At 36.6% G+C, this 11,945-nt stretch overlaps 1 protein-coding gene across 1 annotated transcript in view; it reads right to left on the bottom strand.

Moving 5' to 3' along the window:
- The window catches only part of LOC138326460 (general transcription factor 3C polypeptide 3-like), a 70,091-nt gene extending 62,898 nt beyond the window's left edge, over positions 1 to 7,193 (bottom strand). Inside the window, 2 exon segments of the mRNA XM_069272562.1 lie at positions 556 to 859; positions 7,027 to 7,193. Coding sequence (XP_069128663.1) covers positions 556 to 859; positions 7,027 to 7,152 — 430 coding nt within the window. The 5' untranslated portion in view covers positions 7,153 to 7,193.
- Positions 7,194 to 11,945: the final 4,752 nt, after the last annotated feature.

An 11,945-nucleotide genomic window follows, 5' to 3' on the forward strand; every position in this document is an offset into this window, starting at 1 on the left:
CCTCCTGCCTCCGGTGGGGTCAGAGCCAAAATTTAATACAAACTCTGTTCCCCTTTCTCCAAGAATGTTTCTGGACAAATTTGGTTACATTCCATGCAGAACTCTAATGACTAGTAGCGATTTAAGGGATTTACTTCTATTTCCACAATTGGCCCCGCTCCTCTTGCCCCCGCAGGGTCAGAGCCAAAATTTATACAACCTCTGTTCCCTTTCCCCCAAGGATGTTTCTGGCCAAATTTGGTTACATTCCATGCAGGACTCTATGACTAGTAGCGATTTAATGGAAATGTTGACGGACAGAAGGACGGAAGGACGACAGACTGACTGACGACGGGAGCCGCACCATGACATAAGCTTGGCCAGGTGAGCTAAAAATGTAATAATGATAATAAAACTGAAAAAAAATGTTGTTCTATAGTTATTGGGTTATACTCTTAATTACTGAAATAATGAACTGTCCTTCAAAAATGTGAATCTGATTCCATTTGTAATAACATGTACATAGTTAGATTGAAAGATATACAATGTATTAAACATTATCTTGAGATGCCTCACCTTGTAAGTACATCATAACCAGGTTGTTTGGAGGAAGTTTTTGTGGCAATGAAGGCCTACTCTCGTCCATCACTGTGTTAGGAGGAACAATCAATTCTACCGTCTTACTGCCCGATTTTGTAGACACCTCCATCACATGTGACACGGATGGGATGACCTCTGATGCCGCAGACACCTCTTCATGTGACGTACTGGGAATCACTTCTTCAGACATTGACAGGGATGCCAACAGATCCAGATTTGTTGATACTTCATCGGCATTGTGCTCTGCTTCCTCGTAATGAACTTCTACTAAGCCCCCAGTCTGTCAAAATAACAGTAAATACAAACCAATGAACTCTACTCTTTTGTAATATTCACTTACAATATAAATTTGAATATTCTGAAAATAAGGGGAATACCTAATAAAAACTTAATATATCAGTGTTATGATCAAATGGCGGCTGAGGCAGACATCTTGGATTTCAGATTTATCCAAAAAATAACAAGGACATAGTCATTCAGATCCCCCACCAATGGAGATATCAAAGCTGAAGTAAGTTTGATTGTGGAGACTTCTGTGTATGGCAAAAAACAGGAAAAAGGAAGTTGAGCTAAAGAAAGATGGAGTATAATTCAAGTAGAGCGGGGCTGCAATTGTTGAATCAGGTATACAGCCTTGACATTTATATTAGACTATATACACAAAGATGGGTGGAGTTTTGCAAAGTAACATTTACCATTTACCATGATATTTTCAGCAATGTTTCCATGGTAACGGAAAAAGTGCAAAAATGAAAACCTAAAAATAGCAAAAGGTACTGCTAGACCATAAAAAGAAAGTGTCTATGAAGTTTCGTGGAAATATCTCTGCTTGTTTTAGAGTTATGCTCCGGAAATGAACCTGCTACAAAAATATGATATTTTCAGCAATGTTTCTATGGTTACAGAAAAAAGCACAAAAAGTGAAAACCTAAAAATAGCAAAAGGCACTACTAGACCATAAGAACAATGTGTCTATGGAGTTCCGTGCATATATCTCAACTGGTTTTCCAGTTATGCTGCGGAAATGAACCTGGTACAAAAATATGATATTTTCAGCAATGTTTCCATGTTTATGGAAAAAGTGAAAAAAATGAAAGCCTAAAAATAGCAAAAGGCACTACAAGACCATAAGAACAATGTGTCTATGAAGTTTCATGGAAATATCTCTGCTGGTTTTAGAGTTGTGCTCCGGAAACGATTCTTACACAAAAATCTGCCATTTTCAGCAATGTTTCCAAGGTTACAGAAAAAAGTACACAAAGTGAAAACCTTAAAATAGCAAAAGGCACTACTAGACCATAAGACCAATGTGTCTATGAAGTTTCGTGGAAATATCTCAACTGGTTTTAGAGTTATGTTCCGGAAACGAACCTGGTACAAAAATATGATATTTTCAGCAATGTTTCCATGGTTACGGAAAAAATGCAAAAAATGAAAACCTAAAAATAGCAAAAGGCACTACTAAACCATTAGACCAATATGTGTATGAAGTTTCGTGGAAATATCTACTTGTTTTAGAGTTATGCTCCGGAAACCATTTGTACCGACGGACAGACAGACGGACGGACAGACGGAACCCATTTGTATATCCCCCGCCCAACGAACAACACTATATGGTCGAAACCTATCCCGAGATACTCTGGCCCCGACACCAGACATAAACATTATGACAGATATATGTCTGTTGTAGGGCCAAAACACATTGCTACATGAAAAAGTGGAATTCGCCAACACAGTTTGGTATCTTCCTCCTATATCTCCTATTCAGACTGACCACCAAGAAGCACCATTTACCTTGGTCTTTTCAACAAATGAGTATTATCTACTTTAATTAATATAGCAATCCATCAAGATTAGAGGTGATTTGAATACTATGAGAAAATGGCAACGACAAGGTGGGAAATTTAAAGTTGCGGAAAAGAAACTACAACTGTACTGTAGTGACAAAAAAGAGTGTGCATGTGTGATAAAATGGATTGCTATGGGTAGATAAATTATTTATTTGTTGAAAGTTAAAGATCAAGGTAACTGATGCTTCTCAGTGGTAATATTTTGTAAGCTGCTGAATCCGAGATGACCTTGTCCGATACCAAACGGTGTTGACAAATTCCACATTTTGATATATAGCAGTGCGTTCTGGCCCTACATCAGTCATCTATCTGTCATAATGTCCAAGTCTGGTGTCAGGGTCAGAGTTAGCCGGAGTTATTTATCGTTATAAAAAGGGCCACAACCAGTGATTTTTCAGGGTATTTTGGGAAAAAAAATTTGTAACAAATTGGTAACTTTTAATCGCAAAATGAGCAGTTTTGGGAAAAAGTTACCCATTACTGAACATGGTATTTTATGTGATTAGATATTGTAAAACAGAAAACTGTTTCATTCTATCAGAAGGTGACAACCATCACAACAGCTTCAGAGTAGTTTGTTTTTAGATTAAACAACGAGGGGAGAGATTTCCGTGTTTTATTTGTTTTTCAGTGATAAGATTTTGGAATTTTTCATTGCAATATGGAAAAAAATAGAGGGGTTTGGCATTGGGAATGGGGTTGTTTACCGACCCCAGGTATATAAGGAGAAAAATCACTGACAACCTTTCCGAAATGGCTTTAAATTTCTAAAATGAGAATGTAAAAAGAAATTGATAATCTTATATAGCCAAAAAAGATATTAATTTACCGTTAAGAGTACATGTACACTAACCATCATCTTCTTAACAATTTAATTTAAATAAATTGAATGCTAATAACGCAGGTCGTTCTATGTTTATGTTTCTAGCCGTCGTTCTAATTACTGTGCATCGGTTGATTATCACTGCGCCAGACGACAAAACAGCGAAATGAATCTTCACTGTTAACATATAGTTTACGCACGGAATCTTGCATTTGATTGGGGTTAAAACATCCTTTTAGCAATTGATATACATTTCCGTATATGATTATAGTTTTTAAGAAACTTTTAATTCTTGTTTCGCAAAGGTAGTGGGTCTTTAAGTGTGACCCTTGGAGAGGGTTAAAATGTTTGTGGAGGTGTCAGTGTTTATTTTATACTAAATGAAAAATATTAAAAAATGTTGTAACTTTGTACAATAAAAAGAGTTAGGTTCAGTATAGAGGTTGAAGCTCTAAACAACCGATTAAAGGCATTAAAAGGTTACTGAACCCACAGGAGCTTGACGTCAATAATATATAGTATAAATATATAAAAATACACCTATATATACTACATGTAAATAAAAAAATTGGCCAGCAATGCATTTCATTCCTGGTGTTTTTATATAGTATATAGGGGTATCTTTTATATATTGAAACGGAATTAAGAAATGTATGAAAGTGAGAATTGTGACGGTCATGTCCGTGTACTGTTTTTCACAGCTGTGGGATGATTCGTTGGGAAATAATAAACAACTAGAAATAATAGGCAATAAAAGAGATGCCAGATGTCTTGGAACTATTAAGTTAAAGTTAAGAATATTACATGATAATTATTTGTTATAATCATTTGGCTGGTCAACAGAGTTTTTGTGTTATTGTCACGGCCGCCATGTTAGCATTCCCTACGGTATGCATAGAAGTCGGACATTGAAAATGTAAAAAACTTACCATTATTTAGGTCTTACCTAGTAAATCAGTGATGTTACGGATTGTTGGAATGTGTAATATATCCAGCATAACATAAATCAAGGTTAAAATCCATTTGTATTCACAACATTTTATATTACTGACGTTCGTGTCATTCCCTCTCATAACTTTTCATGACTGAGAGTCCGAGTTGAGGGTGGTCGATTGCATATGAATTGTGAACAAGCTATGTTTGTATGATTGATTTATTATAGCATGGAAGTTAGGGAGTTTAGCAAGAAAGTTATATGATTTTGGAGATATTCTTAATGGAAGTTTATGTCATATTTTAAGGAATTTAACAGAACTATCTTATTATAGTCCCACGTCATGTTACGATTATTTTGGCGTGAGACAGCAGAATCGAGCAGCCATGTTAGCATTCTTGACCATATTTGGAAGAATTCGCATCCTCGGTGCAAACATGGCCGCTCGAAGGCTATAAAAGGCGAAGCGCATTTTATACTTTATCTTTGTCCTATTGACAAATCACATATCACTGTGCCTCCTCATCTGCCTACTCTATAATAATCTACCATAGTTGGAATCTCTACGTATTAATAGCAAATGGTACTCTACATTTGCTAATATACTTTCTAAATTTAGATAGGATTAATACGTAAATATTTGGAATCTTTACGTATCAATAGCAAATGGCCTTCTACATTTGCTAGTCTATATTTAGCAGTATGATTAAGATTACGCTACGTACCTACAGCAATAATAGTCAATAGTCAGACTGTAGTATTACATTTATATTTAATATACAAGGGAAGTCTTGTAGATTAGTTGTGTATGTATATTTAGATTAATAGTCATAGCAAATGCTATTCTGAATTTGCTAGTGATTTTACTCAATGTGTATAAGTTAATCCTTGAATCTTCAAATACGTAGATATTTGGTCTTACTATATATTGCTAGCAGGTGACATTCTACACTTGTTATTATATATATATATATAACCAGAGCTTTTTTGTGTAAATATTGTGAATATTTATAGTTCTAAATGGAACCTGTTAATTCATAATTCATCTGTACATGTAGTATAAATTAATTATTAAGCACCTGTTGAGTCCAGTGAGTCCATGCCAATAGAGGGTGATTAAGGGAAATTGGAACATGTGTAGTTGTACATTGTAACTTATCAAACTTTTTAATTATCTTAGCTTCTGTATAACATTGTACATGTATACTGATCATTGTAAGTTATTCATTATTCGATTGTTATACATGTACTTGTTAAATTGTTAATTGCTATTTCTCATGGGTAGAAATAATAAACCACGAAGTTAATATTTGTCTTTGAGTAGTTCTTATAGTCTGGCGTTAGTTATAAAGGACTTGAGGGATCACTGAATGTGATCTGTAATCACAAACTTAACACTACAAAATTGGATACAGTCAAGACGACCATGTCAACACTACCTAAGGAACCTATTGGAGACTTCAACACGGAACCAATAGTAGTGACAATGTTAGCGAAAAACCAATATTAACTTCATCTCGATACTCCAGGAGTTCCGATCACATACCATCTCTACACCCCTGGACTATCTTACAGTTAAACCGAAGGCGACAGAACAGGTAATTCAGTCCTTTGATGTACATCTAAAGAGCCGTATAACTGTACACTGTGGTCAACTGTGTGGCTTTGATGTTAGTCGTCGCTCTCTCTGTAGTCTTCAAAGGAAATCTTTTCTGGCCTGTGATTGGTCAATTTTTTTCCCGCTGAGCTGCCTCCAATATTATTATGACAATGTGATAGTCCATGGGTGTAGAGATCGTTAGTGATCGTAACCCCTGGAGTATCGACAGGTCCGGAAGCACCACTAATTCTGGCTATATACAGCTAGATTTGACTATATAGCCAAAATCTGACTACACGTATAGTGGACAAATATTAATGTAAACAAACAGGTGAGGTCTGGTCACAATTTTCTCTTGAGTATGAAAGCATGGATGACGAAACATGTAACTCGGTGATATGAATAATGTTTGCCTGCTTGTTCATTTGCAGACGACTTTTCAAAATTCCATCGTTGCAATTATTTAGTATCAATTATCACTAGTCCCCGGTAACAAAACAATAGCAAGCCGAACCAATATGGTGTCATGGTGTCGTCTGCAGATAAGCATCCACCTGATGAAGATTCGGGCCACAGATGCGCTTGGAGCATGCAGATCCCGTGCAAATTGACCATGTGCAAAAAGTGCTATAGTCAGCTCACAAACAACAAGATTTGTGACATATTTCAAATGTGAAATTTGGATTTTATGTCTTTTTCATCCGAACATGAGGATGAATGGATGCGAGTACCAAAAAAAGGCAACGACAGATTTTTGAAAATCCACCGGAAATTATCTTGAGTGACAAAAATATTTCGTTTTGCCGATTCTCAAGATTCGTAATTCAATTTTCAATGTGTGCATTGATTTTGTGACCATATATGTCACTTTGGTTTACATTTGTCCATTATACGTGTTGTCAGATTGGCTATACAAATCAAATATTGTATATATCATATTTGTATAGTCAAATCTAGCTATATAGCCAGCTTTAGCATGCTACCTGACCTGATCGAGGGTGATGTCCTATGATTAATCCCTATTGAGATTCCTCCTCTAGACTCTTTTATATTCGGACGTTTGATAGATGTCTCTCATCGGAGAGACATCTATCAAACGTCCGAATATACGTCCGAATATAAAAGAGTCTAGAGGAGGAGTCTCAATAGGGATTTAGGCCTATGATGATCAGCTGCTTTTCTTTTGAAGACATAAGCTTTAACGACCAGCTCTGCATTGTGATGACCAGTTGTTACTTGCCTCACTCCATGCCATCCAATTTTCCTCTGTGATTTCCTTTCCTACATTGTCGAACGGATTTTCAGACGACACTGTCGGCTGTACAGTAAACATTTCATTAGATTCAGAATTTCCCTCCGCCGCCATGTTGGTGATTTTTTCGGTATTCTCGGACGTTATGCCCTTGAGTGACAAATGCTTCCGAAAGTTGCAACAACAGGAAAAGTTCACGCATCTCAAACTATTAATATTATCCTGAATAATAGGTCTTGCGCTTTAACGTAATACCCACCTCAGTATCTCAGGCCTACTGTTACATGTGTCTAGAACCTCTCTATATCGTTTACCTTTATCCAGTAACTCTCTATACCGGTACCTTTACCCAGAACCTCTCTATATACCGTTACCTGTACACAGTACCTATCCGTTACCTGTACCCAGTACCTATCTATACCGTTACCTGTAACATGTTACATATGTAGAAGAACAGGGAATACACATTCCTGTCGAGTGCCCCGACCAGGAATCGAACCCGGGTCTCCGGCGTGGAAATCTACGGCTCTACCGACTGAGCCAAAGAAGCATGCTCCGTCAGCTGAGTGACAGAGACCGTATTTAACACTATGTACAAGCCACACCGACCCGCTCCTTTTACACACGTACCCAGTACCTCTCTATACCGTTACCTGTACCTAGTACCTCTCTATACCGTTACCTGTACCCGGTACCTGTCTATACCGTTACATGTACCCAGTACCTCTCTATACCGTTACATGTACCCAGTACCTCTCTATACCGTTACATATACCCAGTACCTCTCTATAATTTAACGTTACATGTACCTGTACCCAGTACCTCTCTATACCGTTACATGTACCCAGTACCTCTCTATACCGTTACCTGTACCCAGTACCTCATTCATATAATTTAACGTTACCTGTACCCAGTACCTCTCTATACCATTACATGTACCCAGTACCTCTCTATACCGTTACATGTACCCAGTACCTCATTATAATTTTACGTTACCTGTACCCAGTACCTCTCTATACCGTTACATGTACCCAGTACCTCTCTATACCGTTACCTGTACCCAGTACCTCATTATAATTTAACGTTACCTGTACCCAGTACCTCTCTATACCGTTACATGTACCCAGTACCTCTCTATACCGTTACCTGTACCCAGTACCTCATTATAATTTAACGTTACCTGTACCCAGTACCTCTCTATACCGTTACCTGTACCCAGTACCTCTCTATACCGTTACCTGTACCCAGTACCTCTCTATACCGTTACCTGTACCCAGTACCTCTCTATGCCGTTACATGTATCCAGTACCTCTCTATACCGTTACATGTACCCAGTACCTCTCTATACCGTTACCTGTATCCAGTACCTCATTATAATTTAACGTTACCTGTACCCAGTACCTCTCTATACCGTTACATGTACCCAGTACCTCTCTATACCGTTACCTGTATCCAGTACCTATTTATACCGTTACCTGTACCTCTATATACCGTGTCCTGTATCCAGTACTTCTCTGAACCGTTACCTGTACCACGGACCTCTTTAACCTTTACCTGAAGAATATTTTCTCACATAGCTAGCCATGTAAGATAGAGTTGTCCCATGAAAGACAGCTATGTAAGATAAATCTATCTTACATAGCTGTGACGTCATAATTGCTAAACAATCAGATGACGTCATATCAGCCAAAGTTGACGTCATTTTTCTTCTATTTCGATTGATTTGCCGGATTTATTTACCATTTCATTTGTTTAATTTGCATTTCAAACCGTTTTACTTAAGCTTTCTTGTTTATATTTATAAATATAAACCAAACTTTGATGAGCTCTTTCGAATGGCGTTCTTATTTTTAAAATCGATCAATTGTTTAAGAAGTTAAGATTTTGTCACAAAATGGCTGCCTCACCTTTCGTGCAAGTAACTCGACAAGCAATGTGAGAAAATAACTCTTTCATATGTAACCTTTACCTGAGTCATATTATAACTTTGATTACGGTATATGATATTTCTTATCTGTTCTCTTCTTCTGAACTTCCTTTATTATTCCTAACGTGTCACTTGACAACACAGCACTTTTGGACTTCGGTTGAGCACTCGCCCTCTGTCATAGGGGTTATGGGTTCTGACCTCTAGCTGAGACACACCATACCGTACGTTCCTTTTGCAGTCGTACTGAATTGAAATAGCACCGCCTAAAGGAATATGTTTGGATTTTTCTATGATGGCGGCACCCATATGAAAGATGCGCTTCAAATATAAAACCCAAGTGCTTTCGTTGTTAACAATAAAATGGATATCAAAGTAATACCTAAATGATTTCGGCACACATCGAAATATAAATATTCTTTGTTTTGTTTTCAATAAGGAAAAGAAAACATTTCGATGACAAATGAAAAATCTCCGCCATCATGGATACAAGTGGTACGCTTCTGGAAACTAACCACGTGTACCGGTTCGGTTCAGCCGGACGGCGCCTTTCATTTGAAATAAAGCAGTTCGTATCGATACAACTGGTAGGAATCTTCAAATGGAACGCACGGATAGTCGCTAAACAGATAAAAGGGAGTGGGACGACTGATTGTCCGTTATCAGTATAATGTGACCGGTTGTGTTGTGTTTGTTTGGTGTCTTCGAAGGTATTCTTCAGTAGGATAATACTATAAAAAAGGCAAACGTTCCTCTTACCGCAGTCTCCCAAAACACGCATCACGCACTTCACACACACAAGCAACACACTGCATACACGGCAAACCATCCTTAAATTACCCCGACTGTTAATAGGACGTTAATCTAGTCAAACAAACAAATATGATATAGTCAAACAAACAAACAAACATAATCTGACCAAATAAACAAACAAATACGGTTTCTTGAACCTACAGCATAGCTTTATTATCTTAGTTATATTACATCCATAAAGTAAATTTCTGTACTGTTACATATAAAGGAGTTCCTCTGGTACCGTCGAGCACTGGTGCCATTGCTTGTTTTACTAGCGGCAGATAAATAAATATACATACGGTATCAGGTTTATAAACCTTCTTTCTCTTTTTGAAAAGTTCGACCAAATAATTCTCTTATTTTTTCTGATCATTTATACCTTTTTACACATTTAATCGAAATTGTGTAATTAGAGTTAGTTTTTATTCATGTAATTATTCACTTATCAAATAGAAAAAAAACACTTTGAAACAATGTTTATGGGACAAACTCGTAAACTTCAAATATTGTATCCTGTCTGTTGGACACCACTACAAACAGAGGCTTTGTTCTATGAAATATCACAGTAAAGTTGCTCCACCGACGACAGAGCATAAACGATACTAGCATCATTTGAGCAATAACTGTTTTTTTTTATCGTGTATACCTGTGTCTAATTAACACATAAGTACATATAAAATAATTTGTTTTGTTATTGGACATGCGCAATAAGTACGTCATTCCATAAAGGACATGGTGCAATGAATCGGGACGCAATTAATTATTTTCAACATTTTTATCTTAAAGCAAAATAAGAAGCTCAAACTTTTCAATGGGGGTAATGTTGTAAAATAAGTAATTTGTGTAACTGAAGAAAAATACTGATTTGTCTGCTCCTATTTTTTAATCGCGAAAAGATACCATTCGTCAGTGCTAGTGGTATAGCATCGTTAACAATTGTTATATATGTACATATTTGATTGATTTTGTTTCTAATTGCCCTGGTTCAAGTTTCACCAACGTTCCTTTAACTTGAAGATAAAAATTCGCCATAGAAAAGCATTGTATGCAAAAGTTCAGGGTGAAATATTAAATATAAACTACATCGCTGACAAGAGGTATTTTTTTCTCAAAAACAGGATAAGACGAATTCGTAATTTTCTCCAGTTGCAAAAATTACTTATTTCACACCATTACCACCATTGACAAGTTTGAGCTTCTAATTTTACTTCAAATCAAAAATATTAAAAAATATTAATTTTGTTGTTAAATAGACATATATATATACACGATTATAAACCAATTATTGTTCAAATGATGAGTATCGTTTATGCTCTATCGGCAGTGGAGCATCTTTAAGTTAAGGGGAGGTACATTTGTACAAAACTAACGGTTAAAAGTTAACCATTCGTCAGCTCAGTAACCGTATTGTATACATGTGGTACAATTTACGTACGCAGTGTAAATAGAAAAAAAAATAGCTTCGGCGGACTAAGTTGTGTATAGATATATCTAAATGTTTTAATGCATTGCACAATTAGACATACATGTAAAGAACATATAATTGAGTTGTAACTACAGAACATAAACTTCGTTGGGTTTGTTTTGTGTTACAGTTTGCTAGACATAAGAGATCACGCGGACACTGTTTTCTTTGTAAACTTTATATATCTGCTGGCAAATCCAGAGTTTAATTAGTTAATAAGCCCATGATAGATTCAGCAAACTTTTTTGGGGGATATTTTCCATACTCCACATACCAAATGTGGCTGGTTGGTTGTTTTTTACGTCCTATTGACAGCCAGTATACAATGTGTCTATGTAAATGTCTGTCCTGGCCGAGACATACCCTAGTCTATAAAAGCTATAATGTGACCGGGATGGGGTGTGCTGCTCGGTGTCTCTGGCGGAATGCTTCAGTGAGATAGCACTATAAAATGGGCAAAACGTTCCCACTATTGCAAGGTGACACAATTACACGAACATACCGCAGCCATCTACATACCACATAATTATAAGAAGGGGTCCACCGGTTCTCTCTAATTCTAGGCCTTAAATTTGGTCACAATGCGTTTTAATTGATTTTTTTTTTTACAAAAACATTGGATGTTGATATGCAGAGTATGGGGGTATTATGGAGCTGTCAAAGGAATTATATTACAAATGTAACTATTTTTTAAGCTTTTTAAGGCAGAAGAATTGACAT

The sequence above is a fragment of the Argopecten irradians genome, chromosome 6, assembly GCF_041381155.1.
Source record: "Argopecten irradians isolate NY chromosome 6, Ai_NY, whole genome shotgun sequence".
Taxonomy (NCBI): Eukaryota; Metazoa; Mollusca; class Bivalvia; order Pectinida; family Pectinidae; genus Argopecten; species Argopecten irradians.